This window comes from Canis aureus, chromosome 16 (genome assembly GCF_053574225.1).
Source record: "Canis aureus isolate CA01 chromosome 16, VMU_Caureus_v.1.0, whole genome shotgun sequence".
NCBI classification, from domain to species: domain Eukaryota; kingdom Metazoa; phylum Chordata; class Mammalia; order Carnivora; family Canidae; genus Canis; species Canis aureus.
In genome coordinates, this window is record NC_135626.1 from 15731877 (window position 1) to 15757220 (window position 25344).

A 25344-nucleotide genomic window follows, 5' to 3' on the forward strand; every position below is an offset into this window, starting at 1 on the left:
CTCCTCTGCAGCTTGTCTTTTTTTATTATAGGGAAGGGAGAAAAGGAGAAAAAAGGAAGGGGAGGACGGATGGAAAGAGAGAGAGAGGGAGAGAGAGGTCAGAATTTTAAGGGGATCCCTGGGGGGCTCAGCAGTTTAGCACCTGCCTTTGGCCCAGGGCGTGATCCTGGAGTCCTGCATCAGGCTCCCTGCATGGAGCCTGCTTCTCCCTCTGCCTGTGTCTCTGCCTCTCTCTGTGTCTCTCATGAATAAATAAATAAAATCTTAAAAAAATAAAGAACTAACTTTTAAATTCTTTTGTGCTCATGCATATACCACAAAAACACATATATACCTGTATCTGTGCATGCACACCCACACTTGGACATGTGACCGCATGTGCTTACATGCTTGTGCACACATCTGCACATACCCATACAAATGCACATTCATGCTCACGTGCACACATGGCCACGTGTGCACAGTGTACACACACTCAGCTGACCAGAGTCAGTGTTCAGAGATCCTCTGGTGCTGAGGGAAGAGACTGTCAGAGTGCATACATGCATGCATGCGTGTGTGTGCATGTGTGTGTGTGTGTGTGCGTGTGTGCATGGTAGGAGAGGGGGTTTCAGCCCCGCCTCTGTACCCACAGCCCTCTCTTCTGCCCCATGCCTGCTGAGGACCTTTGTTAAAGTTTCAGCGGAGCCGGGCATGGTCTCTGGAGACTTCCTGGAGCTGCTGGAGCCACAGGGCCAGCCCCACCTTGCACTGCCAGGAGTCCAATCCACCGTGTCTCTGCTCCCTGGCCTGGATGCTTCCTGTCCCCAATGATCATTCCTGTCCCTGGACTCTTTTGAACATACACAGACCTGCAAGGAACTGTGGGAGCTCATTGAAAAGCACCTCTCTCTGTGCTCCTCCCTCTGCTCATGCTCTCTCTCTCTAATAAGTAAATAAAATTTAAAAAAATAAAATGGTTTAAAAACAAAAAAGAAAGAGCACCAGTAAACATCGAGTGAGCAGGCGCTGTGTGCCAGATATGTGGCCTCATCATAGGCCCATGAGGTGTGCGTGGTCACTGCTGCCATTATAGATGGGAAACTGAGGCATGCAGGTCTTTAGCAGGATCATACAACTAACAAGAAGAGAGCTCTTGATGCAAAGCCAGGCTGTGTCTCTGCTCTGGCTGGCTGGGGAACAGCCAGCCCCATGCCATGCAACAGCACAGGAGCTGCCCTGGGCCCAGACCCAGGAGTTCTGGCATCTAGCTCCCAAGTCTTGGTCCTGCCTGGTGGTTTGCAAAGGCTAGGAAGCTGACGGGTCGTGACGAAGGCTTTGCCCAGCCATGGTAAAAGAGGAAAAGCAGAGGACAACATAGTAAGTTTTAAACAAGGTTAAATCCCCCCCGCCTCTTTTTTTTAGATTTTATTTATTTATTCACGAGAGACAGAGAGCGAGGCAGAGACACAGGCAGAGGGAGAAGCAGGCTCTTCAAAGGGAGCCCGATGTGGGACTCGATCCCCGGATCACGACCCGAGCCAAAGGCAGACACTCAACCACTGAGCCAGGTGTCCCGAGAGTGATCTTCTACAGTGGTTATGATTTGATATTCTTACTTGGCAAGACAAAAATGTGGGCAACATCATGCTAGTCCCCAAATCCGGGGGAGATTTTTTCTGGTTTGTGCCCCCCCTGAAAGTTTGGGTCTCTTTGGGCTGACCAACCACCACTTGGCATACCTCAGCCTGCAACTGGGACCTATCCTGTATCTATCCTTCCCCGTTTCATATTTGCATTTGCCAAGACAATCTAGTTGGGGAAATGCTATCCAGGATGTTTGCAATTTCTATGTTACCAGCTCAGACTCTGGATTGAGTTAACAACAAAATGGACGGAAACTCTTTCTCCTTCAGCAATCAGACTTCAAGGCAACCTCAACCCTGGGAACTCAGCCAGTTCCTAGGAAGTGAAGGAATCAAAGGCCTCTGAACAATAAAAAAAAAATAAAAAAAATAAAGTCTTTAGAACGGAGCTCAATTCAGAGCCCAAGCTTTGGCCTCACTGCAAATTAAGAACAATGAGTTGGTAAAGCTTGTTTATCTCCCTTGCGCCAGCCCCAGCCCCGGGGGCAGTGAGCATCAGGTTCCAAAGGCAACTGGGAGGACTGCCGAGGGCTGGTCTGCTAACAAGAGCATTTACTTATTTATTTATTTTTTAAAAGATTTTATTTATTTATTTGCCAGAGAGAGCAAGCGCAAGCAGGGGGAGCGGCAGACAGAGGGGGAAGCAGGCAGAGGGGAAAGCAGGCTCGCCACTAAGCAGGGAGCCTGAAGCGGGCTCAATCCCAGTGATGAAGTTTTGGAAAATAGGTGAGGTCTGGAGCCGACGACCAAAAAAGAATTCTTGAGACATTTTTGGTGCAAAATGGTGGTTTTATTAAAGCCTAGGGACAGGACTCTTGGGCCTGTGAGGGGAGGCTGGGAGTTGGGAGGGGTTTGAGGATAGCGTCCTCTCTAAGGTATTTTGGAAGCAAGGTTTCAAGGACCTTGAGGGGGCAGCTATTGTTGGGAAAAGGTCACTTACTACTGCCCAATAAAACCTGAGTCATGAGACCCTTCAGATGAATATCGGTGGGTCATGTGCTTGGGGGATGATCGATGGCCAATATATATCTTGGGGGTTTAGAGATAAAGGAAATTTCTAAAGGAATTTCTATATGTTTAGGTAGACTTACAGGATCCTGGGGGTTGGGCTAAGATTCCCTTCTGCCCTTAGCAAAGTATAACATCCAGGCAGTTGAGTCAGTTGAGTCCGTAGAGGAATGTCCCTTTGCCTGTTTCAAGGATTGTCAATGTGTTGCCCCAGGCTCGTGCCTTGTCCTCAGCTAGCCCTGTGTTTTCCCATTACCAGGACACTGGGATCATGACCTGAACCGAAGGCAGATGCTCAACTACTGAGCCACCCAGGTGTCCCTAACAAAAGCACTTAGAGGGAAGGCTGCTGCCCCCAAAACCGAGGGTCATTTAGTGTGGGGGCAAAGAGCTCTCATTTCCACAGCACCCTGTATGGTCAACCAAAATGGACAAGACACTGATAGGCTGATCTGGAGAAACAGGATGCTCTTAATACATCTCAGGAAGTTTCCATAAAACTGGCTAGGAAGCAATCATAAAACCAAAACAAGACCCCACTGGCAAGAGAAAGGATGAACACCAGTTCTCTGGCAGCTTCACAGAGAGTGGAGAGCACCCCAGGGTGAGCGCCTCGGCTGGTGGGAGGCAGGCATCAGCATGGGCATGAGCTTTTCTTTGGGAGCTGGCCCTTGGAGTGGGCCCGGTACCCCGGGGCCATGGGTCCAATTGCTTCCGGTCCTGGCCTTGCTGGCTGAACCTGCACCCGGAGCCCGGTAGCCATCCTGTGTCCCCCTCTGATTCTGGGGAGTGGGCAGAGCCAGAAACAGTGGGTGTCAGGGCATTTCCCGCCCTCCCCTTGGACGAGGCAGTGTTGGAGCCCGCGCCATGCACGGCTTCACACTTGTCACTCCCGGAGACTGAGTCCTCACGGGGGTTCCCGGCCTCCCATCCCGCCGCGCTGCGCCCCGGAGAGGACACAGCTCTGCTGCCCGTCCCGGGGCCTGGGCTTCCCGCCGTGGCCTCTCCAGCCTCTTGGGCCAGCGGGCCGCAGGTTCTGCTGCCTGGGGATCCCTCTCGGGGCAGCCAGCCGTGGGCCCGGCCTGGGCTTGACCTCACCTCCTCTCTCACCCCGAGAGAGGCATGACAGCGCCAGCAGAGCGCTTTCATTCCTCCTTCCCAGATACCAGCTCCGACACCTCCAATTTCTACTGTGATCACTGTTTTCTGAGTCAAGCAGGGTATAAGGAAAATTGCTCTTTCCCTGGCATAATTTATCATCTTGTTATTTCCATTAGCTGACTCTGTTTGAGCCTATTCCATGCTGAGCTGTTTGAATTCCCTGTTTGGAAATCCCTTGAAAATGCTGCTTCCCACTGGGGGCGTGGCTGGAGGAGTGCTGTGGTCAGATGGGGGACGGGGCTGAGGGTAAGAAGCAGGGCAGGAAGCAGGGGGCGTTCTTGCTTCTGCTGACTCCACACGTGTGCGTGTGCGTGCGTGCGTGCGTGTGCGTGTGTGTGTGTGTGGTGGAGGGGTTCCACAGGGCCCTGTTGGCTGATGGTGGGGGGTAGCAGAGCACCCCTTGGGCCCACAGCTAGGGGACATAAGGAAGGCAAAGCCACTGGAGGGTTCCAGAAAACGGGACTGTGGCCCTGGACCAGGGCCTGGAGTGAGGCTGGGAAGGATGCTGACTTCAGTTTCCGTTTTCCACCAGTTGCGCATCCTCAAGAGACCATGGACAGGCGCACACAGCTTGAGAGCAGGAGCCTTGGGTGCAGGCCCCGTGCTGGCTGTGTTATCTTGTGTAAATTGCTTTCCCTCTCCCAGCCTCAGTTTTTTCATCTGCAAAGTGGGAGGAATACTAATGCCTTCCTCTCAGGGTTGTGAGAACTAATTGGGGGGGGGCGGGGGGAGTACGGGAGGGGTTTAGTCTAGCAGCCAGCCGTGGCATGTGTGACTCAGATGGACATGGGCTCTTCCCAGGCTGCCCAGGGACTCTGCTGGCTTGGGCATTTTTATTGTGCATCCTGGGCATCCTCTTAGTTGTGGGGAGACTGGGACGGTGGTCGAGCTGGCTCCAGGATGGAAGCTCTCAGAGCCCACCTCAGCGCCCTGGGGAAGGCCAGAGCCTTTGCCAAGGTTCTGTATAATCCTGAGCGCCAGCGTCACTCGGGCTCTGAGCTCTTGCTCTGGCTGAGGGAACTCCTTGTTGGGGGACAAACTTAAGTTTCCTTATTCAAGATTCTGAACCACAGAGATCCAGATGTGAAACTCGGGCCCTTCTTCACTCAAATCCATATGCATAAGCTTCCGGGTGTGCAGGCGACCCTGGGGGCGATCAGGGTGGGGTGAGGAGTGGCTTCTATTGCTGCAGCACCCATGGCACCAAAGAGAACATGGCACGCTGCTGCTTCTGCCACCCCTGAGGGGAGAGTGGTCATGTGGGCGGCAGTAGGGGTGACAGACAGGGATCCCCATCTCTCTAGTTTCGGCCTCTGACCTCTTTCCCTTCATTAAACACCTGTTCACTTCTGATATTTTTTTTTGGCCTCGGTTCCCTGGTGAAACATGTTCTTAGGATCATCTATGATCATCAGCCTTTAAAAGTAATTTCCTAGGGCAGCCTGGGTGGCTCAGCGATTTAGTGCCGCCTTCAGCCGAGGGCGTGATCCTGGAGACCCGGGATCAGGTCCCACGTCGGGCTCCCTGCACGGAGCCTGCTTCTCCCTCTGCCTGTGTCTCTGCCTCTCTCTGTGTCTCTGTGTGTCTCTCATGAATAAATAAATAAAATCTTTAAAAATAAATAAATAAAAGTTTTTTAAAAAAGTATTTTCCTAAACAAAGACAGTTCCTCCCTAGGGGGACTTCCGGGGCCAACCGCCCAGATATTAGCAGCTGTGCTTCACAGGGAACGGTGCTGAGTCATCTGTTTAGATTTGGAAAGCCCTGCACATGGGAAAGGCCACGTTTGGGATCCGTTCCATCCCTCTCTCCCTCCCTCTCTCTACCCTGTCTGCCCACTCATCCACCTGTCTGCCTCCCATCTACCAATCTCTTTCTCTCTCTTTTTTTAAAGATTTTATTTATTTATTCATGAGAGACACAGAGAGAGAGGCAGAGACACAGGCACAGGGAGAAGCAGGATCCATGCAGGGAGCCGGACGTGGGATTCGATCCTGGGTCCCCAGGATCACGCCCTGGGCTGAAGGCGGTGCTAAACTGCTGAGCCACCCAGGGATCCTCTAATCCAGCAATATCTCTTGCCAGCTAAACCAAAGATGAATAAGGCCAGGCCTCTGCCTTTAAGTCGGTGGGATGTCTGGATGCCAGGGAACCCAGCCCTGCACGCACACAGTGTGCAAGCAGAGTCCAGGCAGTGAGTCCCGGGCACTGATCTGAGCAGGCCTGTGTGCTGATGGGGGGAGGGCAGGAAGACAACCCCCAGCCTTCTGTTCCTCTGCCCTCCTGAACCATGATGAGCTGGAGAGCTTGCAGTCAGGAAGGAGGGAGTGAGCAAGGGAGAGGCTTCACTTGTCAGCTGCTCTGCAGGTACAGTCAGAATTAAAATGTCCCCAAAGAGTGTCTGCTGAGAGGCAGGGGGTGAGCACGCTGAATTATTTCTCCAGTAATTGGCCCCGAACAAGCCGCAGACATCCTGGGGTCTGCCCAGAGCTCGCCTGTCTGGGTGAAGATTAGGGGGCAGCTTGTCTGGGTCTCCTGGGGCTCTGGCAGCCCCACCGTCCTGTCCTTTCCCCTCCCCCTTCCGACTGATGGGGTGAGCGAGCTCTCCTTGGCTTTCTGCGCAGGCAGCCGGGGGTGGGGCTGGGTGCGGGCAGGTCAGAGCCCTGGCTGTCTGCAGTGGGGCCTCGAGCCTGCTGCGGAGGAAGGGCCAGGGATGAGCACATCGAGCATCATCCACCGAGCATCCAGGCCCTTCTCTGCAGGGAACAGCCTTGCCAGAGGCTCTGTCTCTGCCCGGTAGCGGTCTGGGCAAGGCCAGTGCTGGGTTTTCCTTTGGTCCCATCCTTCGGTGCAGAAGAGCCTGTGTTGGCATTTTGGATGAGCAACCTGAACCGACCGGTCAGACAGTTTGTCAGTGGTTAAATCTTTCTGTGTCTGTTTGCACTAGCGTGTGCATGTGTGTGTAGGTGCTCGGTGTCTGTCTCCCTAGGCAAGGGTTTCTGGCTGGCCCCTGGGGCACCTGTCCCACAGCTGGGCCCTCCAGCTGGTAGCCTCATGCTGGAGGCTTCTCCTCCCTCCTGAGAGGCAGACTACTTAGGTCGGCAGCTCGGGGTGGGGGTTCCAGACAGGCCAGTTCCTAGCCATCTCTGCCTCCTTCCTGCCGTGGAACCAAGGATTGAGAACAGGTCAAAGGGGAGCCCCTATGTTGGCAGAAGGGGTGGGCATGGGTCTGAGACTGCCCCCTGGGACTTCCTGTGCCCCCACCCTCACCCCAGGCACTCTGGGGAACATGATTAGAGAAAACTTTCTATTTGGTTCAGTTCCCCCGTCTCATGGATGGGGCGTGACAAAAGCAGAGGGCTGGCAGCAGGGCCAGGATGAGGGCCCATGTCCCACATTGCCAGGCAGGGGCTCCGGCCCCCAGCCCAAGTGGAGAGCTGAAGGACTCTCTTCATCCGGCCTCCACGGAGGATCCGGCCCTACTCACAGAGTAGTAGTTCTTCAGCCATAAGATGGAAGGAAATTCTGACGTAGGTTACAACGTGGATGGACCTTGAAAACATTCCACGAAGTAAAATAAGCCTGATGTGAAAGAACACATGGCGTCTGGGTCCATGTACACGAAGTACATGGAGAGTGGAGCTTGTAAAGGTAGAGGGATGCGCGCTGGCTCCCCGGGGGGGGGGGGGGGCTTGCTCAGTGGGTGTGGAGTTCAATTTGAAATGACCAAAAAGTTCTGGAGATGGATGGTGGGGATGGCCGCCTGACTATGTAAAGGTAGTTAATGTCACTGAACTGTACATGTAAAAATGGCTAAAATGGTTAACTTCTGTGGATTTTGCTGCAATAGGGAGAAAAAGGAAAGAAAGGCAGGTGGCATGGGAAGACAAGACAGTTGTGGGGCTAATAAGATGTGCTGGGGGCTGAGGAAAGGTAGCTCCCCCTCCTGGGGTTCAGGAGCCAGGTTCAGGTGCAGCTCCCCTAGGCCTTGGAGGAGCTGCAGGGCAGTCCAGAGACAGGCCCTCGTGCCAAAGGCCCCGAGAAGCTACTTGATGGATGGAAGCTCTTGGAAACCCTCTAAGCCAAATCCATCCCTGCCTGCAATTGCCTATACATTGTGGCCGGAAAAGAGCCACTTTACCGAACCCACCCCGGGTGTCCCCAAGAGGCATGATTTATGAGAGCGCCTGGTGTTCTCAGCCACACTGGGCCACGGGCACAGGACAGCGTCCAACATGAGGGCAAAATCTCTGGGCTGTGCCTGAGCCTAATTTTCATTTATTACATTAGCAATGGAAAAACACCCCAGTGGGACAAGTGGCTGACTTTACCCTATTTATCTAGAAGTTGGGATCTGTGCTGCTGACACAGCCCCACTCCCCTTCTATCTGTGCCCAGCTCCCCCAGTCTCAGAATCCCTATTAACCCCCCACCCTGCACTGAATGTGGTCTTTGGCATCCAACTGCCCTGCATTCAATATGGGCTCTTTTGACTCCTCTGGGTCTCAGTTTCCTCTTCTATTAAACAGGAACAATAGAAATATCTGCCTTATAGGTGGGTGAGGATCCCTAAAGCTGGTAGGTAATTGACTCTCTAGATGGTGGCTATAATGGTGTTTTGTTTTTTTTTAAAGATTTTATTTACTTGAGAGAGAAGGAGAGAGAGCACCAGCAGGAGCTGGGGGAGCAGGGACAGAGGGAGAAGCAGACTCCCCACAGAGCAGGGGGCCCAATGCAGGGCTCTGAGATCATGACCTGAGCTGAAGGTGGATGCTTAACCAACTGAGCCACCCAGGCGCCCCCATGATGGATATTATGCAGCAAAATGCGCCCTCTCTCCCTGGCCCTGGCTCAGTGGACTTGAGGACTTTGCTTGTCCTCTGCAAACAAAGTGGTGTGAGGAGGTTGGGGAGGGCAGCGAGGGAAGCCAGGGAGTCCTTGCTGGGCCTCCCTCTGGAGCCCGCCCAGCAGCTTCTCTCTCAGTCCTGCTGTACCCGCCCTCAAGCAGAACACAGAGACAATTCATGGGAGAAGCAGAGACAGGCAGAAACAGAGACCTCCGGCTTCTGGGAGCCTTGAGCTGCAATGCCTGGAAGGGGGTGTTTTCTCATTGGGGAAGATCTCGCCCCACTTTGTGGGTACAACAGCCCTCACCTGCTGGGCTGTGCATGCTCTCGGCTCCAGGCAGCGCATCTGTCCCCCTGCTGATATGGCAGCAGGACTCTGTCGGAGGTTTGTCCCCTCAGCTTGTGGGGGCCGCGTTTTCTCTGCCGGTTCAGTCCTCATCACTGCTTCCCTGCCTGGGTTGGCCTAGGGATGGCTGTCCAAGAAAATGCAGGTAAACTGGCTCCCACAGACCAGTCCTTTTTTTTCTTTTTTTAAGATTTTAAATTCATTTATTCATGAGAGACACAGAGACACAGGCAGAGGGAGAAGCAGGCTCCATGCAGGGAGCCCGACGCAGGACTTGATCCCCGGTCTCCAGGATCACGCCCTGGGCTGAAGGCAGATGCTTAACCGCTGAGCCACCCGGTTGCCCTAGACCAGTCCTTCTTGAGGTGCGATCTCCCAGTGAGGAGCATTGACAGTGCCCAGTGTTCAACAAACCCGTCGGGTGATTCTGATGCTACCGGAGGGCAGGGACCACGTGTTTTGTCCACGCCTGAGCTTCAGCCTCTAGCCCTACACTTGACACCAGGCAGCTGCCCGGTGAATACTGGATGGAAGCAGATGAGCATCATTATCCCAAAGGGAAGAGTGTATCTAGTATGCCCCCGATTCCATGCAACCACGGCCCTCATATTCTTATGTCATCTGAACACCTTGCGGGGCAAGCACCACATCTGAGTTCTACGGGAGTCATAGGTAATAGCAGTGGTTGGAGTTTTATATGTGCTTTCAGGCTTTGAATTTCCATGATGGTCCTATGAGAAGTATGATCCCATTTCATAGTGGAGGAAGCTGAGGCACAGAGAGGTACCCATAATTTCAGCTACTAAGTGGTAGAGTGGGATTTATAACTAGGTGTCCAACTTCATGAGCTCTCCACTTGCTATGTGTCTTAGGGACTACTTGGGTTATCCAGTACTGATGACAAATCAGGTCATGTCTCTACTCCCTGATTTTTGCAGATGACATAACATTTTCCACCCCCCTGCCAGGAAAGGCCTAGTTCTAAAAGTTAATTTTTTTTAAAGATTTATTTATTTTATTTTTTTATTTTATTTTTTGTGAGAGGCAGGGAGCTTGGGTGGCTCAGCTGGTTAAGCATCTGCCTTCCACTCTGGTCATGATCCTGATCCTGGAGTCCTGGGGTCGAACCCTGCATCGGGCTCTCTGCTCAATGGGGAGTCTGCTTCTCCCTCTGCCCCTCCCCCTGTTCATGTTTGACTCTCTCTTTCCAAAATAAATAAATAAAATCTTTAAAAAAAGATTCACAGGCCAGTATCTGGATAGAGACCTCCCAGGTTGTATATTCACCAGGAAGGTCTTCATTGCTCCCTCTCCCTCACCTGCTATGGCCTCAGGATTCTCACTACTACCCTGTGCAGTTATTTTGAATTTGAAATGTTTCTTCTTTTAAAAAGAGTTCAGTGTTAGAAATGCAATATGCTATAAGATGAAATAAGGGCAACCGTCCTCCAAAGTTTATAACATAGGGCAGCAACTCCTTCCTCACGTCCCTCTCTAGGCTACCTTCGAATTCCTAACCCCTCTGCTGGTATTCACGTGTGTGGTTTTTTTTAAATTATTTATTCATTCATAAGAGACACAGAAAGAGCGAGGCAGAGACATAGACAGAGGGAGAAACAGCCTCATCACAGGGAGCCCAACATGGGACTTGATCCCAGAACTCCAGGATCATGCTCCAAGCCAAAGGCAGACACTCAACCACTGAGCCACTCAGGCCTCCTGTGGTATTCACGTTTGTAACTGAAATTTCATGCTGATTCTATTTCTTGATTTTTTTAGTTTATATATTTTTCAGTATTACATATTATATGTCACAATATAAAATATCATACCATATACAATCTCTCCAAAACACATGTGCTTCTTATACTTTTATATCCTTATATACCTCCTCTGTGCTCATGCTCCAGACTGGGCTGGCTGGCCTTGGCTGCTAGCCTGGCACGCAGCCACTGCCATCACACTGGGGATTCTCTTTCCTCCTGTCCTGTTTGGATCTCCAGTTTCCTGTGTCCCCATATCCACTTTCCTAGTTTTCTCTCTTGTTTGGTTGGGGTACATCCTCTAGTAGCTGTTTGAGAAAGAATGTATGGGAGGTAAATTTTTTAAAAAACTCACGTTCTGAAAGTATCTTTATTCTACTATCACTGAAATTTGGCTGGATACAAATCTAGATTAGAAACCATTTCCTATCGGGACACCTGGGTGGCTCAGTGGTTGAACATCTGTCTTCAGCTCAGGACGCGATCCCAAAGTCCCGGGATGGAGTCCTGCATCGGGCTCCTCACAGGGAGCCTGCTTCTCCCTCTGCCTGTGTCTCTGCCTCTCTCTGTGTGTCTCTGATAAATAAATAAATTAAAAAAAAAAAGAAACAATTTCTTATCAGAATTCAGATCTTTTTCTTTTCAAAAAGATTTTATTTATTTATTCATGAGAGACACAGAGAAAGAGGCACAGACATAGGTAGAGGGAGAAGCAGGGTACCTGTGGAGAGCCCGAAGCAGAACTCAATCCCAGGACCCCAGGATCATGACTTGAGCCCAAGGCAGATGTTCAATTACTGAGGAACCCAGGTGTCCCAGAATTCAGAAGATATTACTTCAAAATCTGCTTTGAGAATTTTAGTGTCATTTAAAATCCCTGATCCTTGGTATGTGACTTGTTGGTTTTTTTCCCTTTTTCCCTTTCAGATTTTTAATCCCAGAATCCTGAAACTTCATGATAAGAAGTCTTGCTATAGTTCCTTAAATTGTTTAATATTGAAAGATTTCAGACCTATAAAAATAATGCATGTGTAATAATGAAGTATTATAATATAAATATTGCAAAACCATCTATCCATCATTGACATTAAAACATTAACACGTTGAAACCCCCCCTTAGCTGGCCCTGTCTTCTCAAGACATGCCTTGAGATCTGTTGTTTATCCTTCCTGTGCATTTATTCTTTCGCTGCATAAAATATATGTTAATATATGTCATTTCTCCCTGTTTTAGAATCTATATATAGATGGTGTCATAAAGTATGTATTTTTCTGCCATCTGTTTCTTAGCTCATGGTTGTAGAGTCATCTACGCTGAGAATACCCACTCATTTCCACCAGCATGATATTCCATTGTTTGACTACACTGTATCACCACTTATGCATCTATTCTTCTGTTGATGCTATGTAGGTTGTTTTCTTTCTTTCTTTTTTTTTTTTTGTAGGTTGTTTTCAATTTTTAGCTAATAAAAAGGTACTGCTCTAAATTAACACTCTGTCCACATCTCCTGGAGCCCACTTAGAGGAGCTTCTGTATGAAAATGGTTCTCAGTTTCACTAGCACATTGGAGTCATGTATGGAGGTTCACAGAATCCTACTATCAAGGTTGTGCTCCCAATTTTTTTTTAAGATTTTATTTATTCATGAGAGACACGCAGAGAGAGAGGCAGAGACACAGGCAGGAGAAGCAGGCTCCATGCAGGGAACCCGATGTGGGACTGGATCCCCAGACTCCAGGATCACGCCCTGGGCTGAAGGCAGACACTCAACTGCTGAGCCACCCAGGGATCCCCTGTGCCCCCAATTTTTTAAAAAAAGATTTTATTTATCTTTTCATGAGAGACATAGAGGCAGAGACAAAGGCAGAGGGAGAAGCAGGCAGGGGAGCCTGATGTGGGACTCGATCCCAGGACCCCAGTCAACCATGGAGCCACCAAGGCGTCCCCAGAATCCTACTATCAAGGCTATGCCCCAAATTGATGAAATCAGAATCTCTCGGGGAGGTGGAGGAGGGGAAGACTGGTGTGATGTGCTTGTAAAATGCCCCAGGCAATTCCAGTTAATAGCCAGTGGTGACAACCACTGCCCTAGACTGGTGCTACAGAGTGTGGTCCTCCAGCCTGATGTGGGACTGGATCCCAGGACCCAGGGATCATGACCCAAGCCAAAGGCAGACGCTCAACCGCTGAGCCATCCAGGGGTTCCTATATTTTAATTTTTAAGAGTCTTAACACTTCCTTTTTCTTTTTTAAAAAGATTTATTTATTTATTTGAAAGAGGGAGAATGTGAGCAGGGAGAAAAGGAGAGGGAGAGAAAATCCTCAGACTCCCCGACAAGCATGGGGCCTGACTTGGGTCTCAATCCCAGGACCCTGAGATTGTGATCTGAGCCAAAATCAAGAGTCGGATGCTTAACTGACTAAGTCACCCAGGCACCCTAAGAATGTTATTTTTTTTAAGAAGGAAGTGTTAAAAAAATAAAAAATAAAAAGGGACACGTGGGTGGCTCAGTGAGTTAAGCAACCAACTCTTGGTTTCAGGTCAAGTCATGATCTCAGAGTCATGAGATCGAGCCCCACATTGGCCTCTGCACTCAGCGGTGAGTCAGCTTGGGGATGCTCTCTCCCTCTGCCCCCTCCCCCTTCACTTGCTTGATTTTTCTCTAAACATAAATAACTGAATAACTAAATAACATTCTTTTCCTGTTTCATGGGTAGGTGTCTTCAGAGGGTTGTTCCCTAACTCCTTCTTCCTGTTTATTAGAATCTCTGTATTTTTAGTTGTTGGTTTTGGTCAACTGTTGGTGCCTTTGGCTGTTTCAATTGAGTGTAACACAGCCAAGCTACAAGCTAAATTGTACGTGCAGGTGGGGCTTGCGGAAAGGAGGCCTTGCAGGGGGTGACTGGGCAGAGAAGGGGGAGTTGCTGACAGCAGGATCTATGTCCATCTTTTCTCTTTAGTCAGTTCTCCAGTGATGGGCTGAGTAACATCTTGCCTGGGGGGTGGGTAGATGGAGAATAGCCAGGTGTTGGAGGGGGAGAGGATGGAGGGTCTCTCCATTAACTGCTGCCTCCCTCCAGCCTTTGGCTGGGCTTGGGGTCCCCAGTACCAACTTTCTAGTTCACCCTTGGCCAACAGTAAACCTGTTTTCTCCCAGGGCCAGGGAAGGGCCCTGTGGGCTAGGGAAAGGGACTTGGGGGTCTCAGTGCTTGCAACCAATATGACTTTCATATCCATCCTAGTTTCCACCTTAGGAACACCTGGTCCCTCCAAGTTCTCCAATTTGGTGGATTCTGCAAAGCAAATGGACTGGTTCATGGCTGCCTTTCTCCCCTGCAGACATTTTGGGGAGCTGGGGAAGCTGGCACTAAACAAAGTATACTCTTCCATCTTTCAAAGTTTTCAGACCTCTCCTCTCCTTTCTGGCTTTGTAATTCATGCATTTCATTCCTCTAGGTTACTCTGATAGAGCCTGGGGGGCAGAGGAGATATAAATGTATCCAGCCCAGTGTATTTAACCACAAGTCCCTGTCTGCTTTACAAGCATTTTCACATCTGTGCACAGAAGTTCATACAATTCATTTGCTTAATTTTTTTTTCTAAATGTGAATGGCCTTGTTTTTCCATTCAACACCAGCTTTGTGAGCTCTACCACACGGAGACCGAGCTCATTCCTTTCACTGTGGCTCAGAGAGCGCTCCAGCGGTCAACATACGACATTCTCTTCCATCCATTTGTCTATCGATGCATCTCGGAAACACAAGTGACTACAGCCTTTTGATCAGCACACTGGCTCAATGCAAATTCTAATTTTTATTGTTAGAATTCTGAAGCATAACTTGTCACAGGGAAAACAGTCTTTTTACCATCTGCCAGCGGCAAGAGCCAAAAAACTAATGGTGGGGGCCTGAGAGCCCAGAGAGGACTTTCAAGGACCAGGTATGAGGGGTGGTGGATGAGGGGCAGGAAGAAAAGATATGGACACAAAACACATGCACGCGCGTGCGCGCGCACACACACACACACACACACACACATTCTCAATCTCTTTCAATCTCTGTCTTCATTTTCCAGAAGCATTTGCTCACATGCTGAATTAATTATTTTTCATGCCAAATCAAACCTACTGAAGAGAAGTGAATTAAAGGCTTCGGGGGGCCTTGTACCCCACCTGGGGATGCAACAGAAGGCTGTTCTTCAATGAGTGAACTCATAGTATCCACTAGAACCCTTCCCCACTCCACAAGCTGGGGAGAGGCTGAGCAGAGCCTGGGGAGGCTGTCAGAGGGGTTCCACAAGGAACCCAAGTGAGAGCCAGGTCTGGATACTGCTCCTGAGCCAGTCTCGAGCAAAGGGCAGGCGAGCTTCACTCTCTAGGATCTGCTGCTCATCTCTTGGGGCCAAGTTCAGCCTGGAAGGGCAATGTTCAGGGATGGATTCCTCTTCCATTAACACAAATATGGAGAAAGCCCAGTCCAGTGTCCTCCGAAACCGCAGTGCATATGGGAGGGCCCCCTGAGTTGGGGCTGTAGGCCCTTCTGGCCCAACCCAGGACAAGGACAAACCTAAAATGAACGTGGAGGTAGCCTGGGGGAGGGCGCGGAGGCGAGCAGTAGAGAATAAATAAAGGTCATGGCTGAGGGTTGTGGCAGTGGGGGGTGCCTCTCAGGACAGAAGGGTGCAGAAAGGCACTGAGTGGGGGGAAAGGAGACTCAGCACCCCCAAACACTGGTTTGCTGGGTCTGAGGTCACGTCTAACAGGGCTGGTCCACTGAGGGCTCCAACACCGCTCCCCAGACCCACCGAGCTTGCTTTCTCCCTCGAACTCTTCCACTGGGACATCTGCTCCCTGCACCAAGCGGGCCCGTGCCAGGGCTGGCGGACGGAGCTTCGGAGGCCGTGTCAGCAGCGGGGGATTGTCCAGGTGTGCTTCTTGCCTTCAGGGGAGAGAAAAAAAGGCCACTATAGGGTGAGCAGAGGCGGGGATCCTCCCCAGTGACAGGCGGGCTCCAGCCTGCACCTGAAGCAGCTTCCCTTTCTGCCCCTAAACGGGGGTGGGCGGGGAGGACTGGGGCTGGTGCCCTGGGCAGGGGACACACGCTGCAGCAGAGCTCTGCTCCTTCCGCTGCGTCACTGCCAACAAATCATCTACTCCCTGTGCTTCAGCGTGGCCATTGAGACGGGGGCAGCGAACACGGGCGATCTTAGATGCCAGGAAGAACAAACGACGTGGAGTCTAAAACTCCCCTCGGGTTGTCTCACAAGCCCCGGGCCCCTTCTAGGCTCTGGGCCACATGGCCTCCCCCTTATTGGATATATGTTTCATCTCACCCTCCTCGTGGCCCTATGAGGAACACAGCTGGTCCCCACTTTTGCAATAATGGAAACAGGGTCAGTGAGATGAGATATTAGGTTGAGTCAGATCGATGCCAATACTTGACTATTTTTGATCAAAGGATCAAAGGAAATTTCCTATGGTTGAATCTGATGGCTTGCCCAAGCTCACGTGTCTGTGGGTGGTAGGGCTGGGACACAAACGTGGTTGATTCCAAACTGTCCTCTGTGGAGGATTTCAGGAGGCCAGGCGGAGGGGAGCTGGTCTGCTCCACGGCCCTGCCAAGGGGCCTACCTCTCCCAGAGACCTGCCCACCTGTGGCCTCTCTTACGTGCCCTGCCCTGCAGCTTCCTGGCATTATGACGGTAGAGAGGGGGAGGAGGGAAGACAGGGAGCAGGTGCGGGCACTGGGGCGGGGGGCTCCCGCAGGCTTGCATGCAGATTCCCGCAGTGAGCTGTCCTCGGACCCCTGGGGAGGTCAGCTGCTGTGCAGATCCATGTGTGCACTACATGTCCCGGGGTCTTCTGGCCCAGAGGTCCCAGGTCCAGCTGGGGCTTTTTTCTTGAAGGAGACTGAGGGCAGGACTGAGGACCCTCAGCCTGCCCACCCCCATTGCACGATGATCCCAGGTTGGTCAGGTAGGGGCAGTGGGCCTGGTGGGATAGAGCCTGGGTTCCCACCCTTAGTTTCCATACCCATCAAATGGGGATAATAAGCTTTCCATCTACTGCTCCAACAGAATGCAAGTGGCCCTTAGGGGTGTGAGGGCAGGCTAGGCTCCACGCCACCAGCTCTTGTGGATCTGAATTCTCACACTGATTTAGGTCTGGGTTGTTTTGGGTGAATTGATTGGGCTTCTTCAGCCACGTGGTAGGTAGTTGTAGGTAGGTGACCTTTCTGAAGGTCAGGGACTGTGTTGTACCTGCCCAGGCTGGGCACACGATTGGGCCTGGTGAGGACTGGTTGCCTGGTGCATGGCAGGTGTTCCTGAAACAGTAGTTACTAAGGCTACTGTGGAGATGGGTAGATGCTTTGAAAAATGACATGTTTCACAAAGCAGAGGATGGTAAGAACCATTGTTAGGATTACTAAGAATGGATAGGGGTGGTTCCCCTTATTATTTTGGGTCCCTTTCTCTGTTCATTGCAGGCAGGGGTGGGGTCTGGCTCACCTCTGTTCCCCCCAGTGCCTGGCACAGCGCTCAATAAACAGAGAATTGCAAATATCATCTAGCACTCTCCAGTTTGGGTGGATTGAGTAAGGAAGGAGGAGGAGCATGGGGAAGCAGAAGAGGGAGAGGCGGGTAGGTTAGAAGGTATGGCTTGGTACTCACTGGGGCCCTTTGGGTCTGGCCAGGATGGGGTGCCCAGCTGTGGGTCTGCAGAGCCCATTCCAGTCTCACTTGCCAGGCTGCTCTGGCTTCCTGAGAGGTGGCTGGGCCGGCGGGCAGGCCCCATCCTGGGGGACTCCACACTGCCACCTGCAAGAGACATGGGTGCTCTTTGGGCCTTGAACAGAGACAAGGATGATCTCAGACTGATAAGGAGCTAGTCTAAAGTCTTCTCATTTGTGGGACACCTGGGTGGCTCAATCAGTTGGGGATCCAACTCTTGATCTCAGCTTAAGTCTCAATCTCAGGGTCATGAGTTCGAGCCCCATGTTGGGCTCCACACTCAGTGTGGAGTCTACTTAAAAACAAACAAATCTTCTCATCTAGAACTGTGGTAGGTATCTGTGGGATTGTCTGCTCAGAGCCCATCAACCCTCTGCCCCCACGTGGTTGCCATGTTCTAGTGAGATCTTCCTCTCTGGCCAGTGCTAATTGGTTCAGGATATATAAAGGCCACTACATAGGTCCCCAGATTGGTTCAGTAAGGAACAAGTCATCAACATGAAAACTTACAGTGAGGAGGAGTTTTTCTTGCCTTTATAGAATGAGGGGGAAAGGTATATATCTCCATTAACCCAATGACATTTTAAAAAACTTATTTATATATTTAAGTAATCTCTACATCCAATGTGGGGCTTGAATTCACGACCTTGAAATCAAGAGTTGCATGCTCTACTGACTGAGCCAGCTAGGTGCCCCCCGCCATGGGTTTTTTCTTTAAAAGCTGGCTGTGGAGCCTAATATGGGGCTTGAACTCACCATCATGAGATCAAGACCTGAGCTGAGGGCAGCCTGGGTGGCTCAGTGGTTTAGTGCTGCCTTTGGCCTGGGGTGTGATCCTGGAGACCCGGGATCAAGTCCCATGTTGGGCTCCCTGCATGGAGCCTGTTTCTCCCTCTGACTGTGTCTCTGCCTCTCCCTCTCTCTCTCTCTCTCTCTCTCTCTGTGTCTCTCATGAATAAATAAATTTTTAAAATCTTTAAAAAAAAAAAAAAAAAAAAGACCTGAGCTGAGGGGCACCTGGGTGGCTCAGGTCCTGATTGGAGGGTCCTTGGATCAAGGCCCACATTGGGCTCCCTGCAGGGAGTCTGCTTCTCCATCTGCCTATGTCTCTGCTTCTCCCTCTGTGTCTCTCATGAATAAATAAGATCTTTAAGGAAAAAAAAAAAAAAAGATCTGAGCTGAGATCTAGAGTTGCACACCAACCAGCTGAGCCACCCAGGCTCCCCCCCACCAATGGGGTTATTCATTGCTGCATTTATTAACTAAGGAAACTTCCTTCAGATATGGTTGCTACCTTGCTGTCTGGGAGCATAGAGGCGGGACCTGTAATACTGCACTCCATCTTCTCCCTGTCTCCCAGACCACCCTGGTCATAGCTGAGAGCTGGTGTTAGTGGGGTTTAAGAGCTCTATAAGGGGAACAGGTTATAAAACCTGCCCTGGAAACCAAGGCTGGCAAGTAGGTTTCCTTCCTTCCTTTCATTTCCTTCCCTTCCCTTCCTTCCTCCTCCCTCCTCCTCCCTTCCTCCCTTTCCTCCCTTCCTTCTCTATTCCTCCTCCTTCCTCCCTTCTCCCTTCCTCCTCCCTTCCTCCCTCCCTTCTTCCTACCTTCCTTCTTCCTTCCTTCCTTCCTTCCTTCCTTCCTTCCTTCCTTCCTTCCTTTCCTTTCCTTTCCTTTCCTTTCCTTTCCTTTCCTTTCCTTTCCTTTCCTTTCTTTTTAAAGATTTTCTTTATTTATTCATGAGACACACACACACACACACAGAGAAAGAGAGAGAGAGAGAGAGAGAGGCAGAGACATAGACAGAGGGAGAAGCAGACTCCTTACAGGGAGCCCAGTGTGGGACTCGATCCCCAAACCCTGGGATCATGCCCTGAGCCGAAGCCAGACACTCAACCATTGAGCTACTCAGGTGCCCCTCTTTTATACTTTTCTAAGATAGAATCTTTAGCTTGAGAAGCCTAAGAGATCATCTGGTCCAGAAGCTGGTGTCGTCTCTTGTGCTGTTTCCACCTGATATTAACCACTTGGAAAACTATGCGGAGGAGGACTCTGAGGCCACGTCAGGCTCTGTGGGAGAGTACCATGATCAACTAGTAATGTCTGCCAAGGGCACAGGAGTGGGAGTGGAAGTACGTGTGCTAGGCATTTGCCATCTCCCATCTAGCCTGAATTCAGCCTCCACCAGGAATTTCTTCCATAACAGCTCTAGGAGATCACTCAGCCTTGGTCCTAGGACAGCACCCTGAGGTGTTCCAGTTTGGAAAGTTATTATAAAGCTCTCTCCTTATGCACTAAAATCAGCCTCCCTGAACTTTCAAATATTCTGGTTCTAACCTCTGCAGTAATTCTGAATGACATTGGTCCTTTTCCCAGAAAGGCCCTTCCAGTGTTTAAAGGAAAGAAAAATGTGCCCCCAGGCTATCTCTGCACCAGCCTCAAGGCCCTGTTAACTCTCTTCCATATGAGGTCACAGAGGAGAGCTCTGGTGTTAAATCCGGAAGACACTTGGGGGACCACCTGCTCCATCACATTTGTGCTGAACAGAAGGGGACAGGAGCCCAAGAGGTCAAGATATGTGTTCAGGGCCCCACTGTGGTTTCATGGCAGAGCTGAGCTAGCTCAAGGAACTGCATACCTGATTTTTTGCAGCTCTCAGCGTTCACGAGACACAATCTCATCTAGGGAATGCTAACAGGGAGACTGAGGAATTCTGGGTGTGCAGGCAGGCTGGCTAGGTCTGCCTCCCTCCCTCCACCCCTGCACACACAGCTGGGTCTGCCCTCCTCCCTCCACCCTTGCAAGTACAGCGGGGTCTGCTTTCTGTCCTGCTCTGCAGTGGTGCTAACACTTTAGCTCCTAGCCATCCCAGCCTCAGGCCCCCTCCTTCCTCATTGAGAGTGGCTCTGTAGACATTAGCTGGGGAGCCATGATCTGAGGAAGCAGCAAAGCCATCTGCACCAGGGGGGCTTCAGAAACAAGCAGTATCCTTGCTGTGCTTACCTGGTTCACTGTAGGGTTTGTCACTTTTGGGCTCCTTGACCACCGACAGAGGAAGTCGGTCCTCCAGGCTAGAGGAGCTGAGATCCGAGTCACTGTCGCTGTCACTGGAAACCACTGGAACAGACACAGGCATAGGAGATTACCCTGACCAGTCACTCTCAGCAGACACATGGGACGGAGGGGCTGGGGCAGGCCTCCCCTCTGCCTGGACAAAGCGGCACACGACTTCAGCTGGTCCTTGTGTTTGGGACACAGAAAAGTGGCCTGGGGACAGGGATGGCAGTTCTGTCAGCCGAAGAGGCAAGTCCTGGTGTGAGGAGGCCCTGACTCGGGGCCAGAGTGACTGGCACCAGCGGGGAGGGCTGGCCCCTCAGCCAGCGGCCTCCATGTGTGACCCCATCCCAGGGGCAGACTCAGAAGCCTCTCGCTGGAGGAGGAGCCAATTATCCTCTTTGGTGCAGGCACAACCTCTCTGAGGCTTGTACCCGGTAACGCTCAGGGGTGCAATGCTGCTCTACCTTTTAATGAGGCAAAGCAGCTCTGCTTGTAACAAAATTTCTAGTCCTCGCCAGCCCTTATGAAGCACTCCTGGCACTCTACATATGCTAGCTTGCTGAAGCCTCAGAACATCCCTGGAAGACAGGACTGTGCTCATTTTACAGGTGAGGAACCCAAAGCACTTGCCCAAGGTAGTAAGTGGGAGAGCTCGGACGATTACCCTAGCAGCTGGCTCTACACCTTGTGTTTGTAACCACTGTGATTTTGCTGGAAGGAATGAAGTGGGGAGGTCTGGGCCCTCATTTCAGTTCGTCCAGGAATTCACAACAGGGCCTTGTGAATGCAGAGGGGAGCCAGACTGATGGGGCTGGTGTTCCAGGAGAGGGGAGGGCAGGGAGCTCTCAGGGGGAACTCCCACTGTGGTAGAAATCTTCTTTTCTGGACTAAATGGGACCATATTTGGCTGGTTGGTCAATCATGAGAGTCATTATACAGGATGTATTAATAGATTAAACATCCTATATTGATTTTAAGCATAGACATGTACATCCATTCACCAATCCTCTGATGGAGGGCTTTGAGATAGGGCCCACATGGTCTTTCATGTCCGAGCTGCACCCACATTGCACCGTCTGTGATCCCTGTGCTTAGTGTCTCTAAACTGCAGCACAGCTTAGACACTAGCAAATCCCTAGAATCCCTCTCTGCTGTTCCATTTCTTTCTCTTGCTTTTTACAGTTGTCCTGCCCGCACCTGGTCCAATAGCTTTTTTAAGCAAGTAGGCTTCTATCAAGACTTTCCAAAGTCCTGGTTTTAATGAAACAACTCTGTCTTTCCTGGCTCTTTTCATCTGTTTACATAACATTTGATTATGCGATGTAACTCTAATAACAAGTTCAACAGCACAGAAAGGTTTGGGATCACAGGTAAGGAGCACTCACAGATGACTGACCTGGTGGATGGGGTAAGAGTCAGTGTGCCTTGCTAGTGAGTGTGCAAAATGCTGATTACAGAGGGAGCTGAGGAGAGTTTGGGCACTCTGCCTGGCACAGTGCCAGGTGCCCAGATGGCACTACTGCCAATCAACCCTATGCCACAGGGACCAGTCTGGTGGGAGATGAGACTGGAAATAAAATCGGTCTATGCCAAGAGTGGCTAAGAGGTTTCATCTGATGGTCCGGGCCCCTTGTGGAGCAGTGTGCAGAGGAGGGCCCTGAGACAGCATTAGCAGCCCACAGCAAGGAGAGCCTGATCAGGTAGGGAAATCCACTGTGGGCACTGGAGCAGCAGTGGCAGGACTTGTGTCATGTAGCTTCTACCCGGAAGGGTCTTTTGGAAAGCCTTTGTGCCTTCAGCCCATGTCAAAAGGAGTCACAGGTCACAGAATTTGGGCAACCAGACAGATGGAGCTGGCCAAACATTTCAGCTCTAGGAGATTGTCAACCGTGTGCTTCCATAGCAGAGCATCTGGTACCTAGTAGGTGCTTCGGGAAGCACTGAGGACTACTTCACTCTTTTCTCCCCCTCACCCCACATTCTGCCAGCTTTGCCTCCTAAACAGTTCTTCAAACAGTGGCCTCCTTACCTTGGCCACAGCCCTTGATTAGCTCAAGAGCTCAGTGTCTCCAGCCTGGACTCCTTCAATAGCTTCCCACCTGGGCCCCACCTGTGGGCACCTCTCTCTGCACAGAGGGGAATGCTCCAACTCCAACACACAAATGCTAGCTTACCCGTCTTAGAAGCTCCCTGTAACCTACATGCCCATGGCCCTGTTCTTCATCTACTTCTTGAGCCTTGTTCTGCACAATCTTTTTTTTTTTCAAGATTGCATTTATTTATTTGAGAGAGAGAGAGAGAGAGAGCATAAAGAGCGGGAGGGGCAGAGGAAGAAGCAGACTCCCCACTGAGCAGGGAGCCCATGTAGGGCTGAGTCCCAGCATCCTGGGATCGTGACCTGAGCCAAAGGCAGATGCTTAACTGACTGAGCCACGTACACGCTCCCATCCTGCACAATCTTACCCAGGTTTTTCCACATGGCTGAATTCTTACCAAACTGCTGGTCGGTACCTCCTACAGCAAGTTACTTCCTACCTCCCAGAATGCCCTGCTCATGGCTCTTCTTCTGGCTCATATTTTTTTAGTTATCTCAACACTCAACATGGGGCTTGAACTCACAATCTCAAGGTCAAGAGTCGCATGCTGTAATGACTGAGCCAGCCAGGTGCCCCTTTCCTGGCTCCTTTTGGACACCATCTCTTCCAGGGAGCCTTCCTTATCTCCTGTGCCTGGCTGGCTGAATGCCCTATGCATTCTGCTACAGCCACTCTCTGCTTTCAGAGTGTGTGTGTGTGTACATGTGTGCGTGTGTGTGTGTATGTGTGTGTGCACGTGTGCGCTTCCCCCAGCAGACTCCCAGGCTCCTAGTAGGGGCCAAAGCACACTGTGAATGATGTGCTTTTCCTGCACAGCCAGGCCCACACAGGCGGGGCGAGAGTGATGCTAACCTGATTTTTCCCAGCTTTTTCTTCCTCTATCTGCTCAAGGATCTTGCCTTTTCTGCTCTTTCCCTCCTTGCCTTCATGAGAAAGAGTTTTGCTTTGGCTTTTTGGGCTTTCGTGCTGTAGAATCAAGAGGGAATTCAGAGGGGCTGTGATCCACATGCCCCTTCATAGTATCTGAAAAATGCAAAGGCCTGATTTATTTTGCAATTGCTTTGCGGGTCCCAGATTGGGTTTCTTTGATCACGACTCCCCCGACTGGACCTTGCAGCGTTGGTTTTATAGGCATTTACATATTTTTGACTCACTCGGTGACTGACTAAGCACCAACCCTGTGGGTCCCCAGATAAAGGGAGTGGGAGGTAGGCTAGAGGTAGCAAGTGGTGCCCCCACCAAGGGAGACCCTTGAGGGGGCAGCTGTAAAGGAATCAGCAGAGGGTCTGGTAGCCTGTTAGGCAGACAGAAGTCCCTGAGGAGAGCCAGGACTCCTGTCCACACTGGCTTCCCCTTGTCTCTGGCAGCCGTTCTTCCTGATCTGGAATGCAGGATCATCCTGGGGCCAGCCCACAGCTGGGGCAGGGGGAGGAGGGGTGGGCAATGTGCAGCACCCGAATGTTGAAACAATGCCTGGGTCCTTTGGTGCTCTTGTGCCGGTGACAGAGAGCACAAAATACTTGGAGCTCCAAAGGAGACAATGGGGAAGGGTGTCACCATAAAACCCAAACCTGGGCTAATTTGCCATTGGATTGCTGATTGCCACCTTTCTCGCTGCGCGGCAGCTGTGATTGTAAATCTTCCAGGTCTATTAACAAAGCTTTCAAGCTCATAAATCTTCTGGCCCTTGCTCTTCCATCCTCAACAGAACACTCTGTGTGTCTGAAGGCTGATTGTTCCCTTCTAATTCCCCAAAGACAGTCTAGGATGGCTTGGCGATGAGTGCTTGCCTTCAACCCACGCCTCATTTTTCAGATCGAAGTTGGGAAAACACCAGGGAGAAGACTGTCCCACTTGTCCTCCCAAGAAGGAGGAGTCACCAAATGGACTCACCTGGGCTCTGCCAGGAGGCAGGGAGGAGGTTGGGCCTCCCCCACTCCTGTGGCCTGAGACCCTGGACCTCTTGCTTGGGGAGCTGTCATCTCTGAGATTTTCCCATCATGCCCCAGAAGGGGTGCCCCCCTCTGCTTGGCTCTCATGCTTAGCAGCGGCCGGCCCCAGTGCCAGCCATGCCCACTTCTCTGGGGATAGGCCAGATTTTTTTCTTTCCTGGCTCACTCTTAGATGGATCTGCAATTTGACTGTCACCATGGAAACTTAGAGTTTTGGTACATGAAGGTGGGGGGAAGTCTTCCCTTTTGGAAAGTCTTTTCTGACTCCCTCAAAGGACACATGTGGCAGCTGCCATCCTGTGAAGACACCTCGCCTGGGATGGTCCAGGCGAGAGGTAGGATGCTGACCACTTGACCTCATAGCACCATACTGGGATTTGGGTGACCTAATTTCTGGCTCTTCTCTGCCACCACCTCTCTTTGTGACCCTGGGCATCTCTCAGGGGTCACACACAGAGAATCCAACCTGGACAGCTACTCGGTCTGAATCCTAGGATTCAACTTCAGATTAGCTCTATTTCATCAGTAGAGGGATCCCAGTGTTCCTCTCTGGTTAAGAGATGGGGTGATGTGACTTCTGGGCCACAACATCCGCCTGCCTGGCACAAGAACAGCCCAGGAGCCTGGGAGGCACTTGCGAGCTGCTGCTGTTCCACTTGGAGGCTTCCAAAGGCCCCCCAAAACTACGGGAATTAGAGAGGAAGAGAGATATTTTCAGCAAACATTCTGCCAAGGCAAAGCAGATGGTGGAAAATTTTGC

At 51.1% G+C, this 25344-nt stretch overlaps 1 protein-coding gene across 1 annotated transcript in view; it reads right to left on the minus strand.

Moving 5' to 3' along the window:
- Positions 1–14544: 14544 nt before the first annotated feature.
- The window catches only part of RPH3AL (rabphilin 3A like (without C2 domains)), a 101867-nt gene continuing 91067 nt past the window's right edge, over positions 14545–25344 (minus strand). The window contains 4 exon segments of the mRNA XM_077851829.1: positions 14545–15687; positions 17420–17449; positions 17451–17566; positions 20483–20596. Coding sequence (XP_077707955.1) covers positions 15505–15687; positions 17420–17449; positions 17451–17566; positions 20483–20596 — 443 coding nt within the window. The 3' untranslated portion in view covers positions 14545–15504.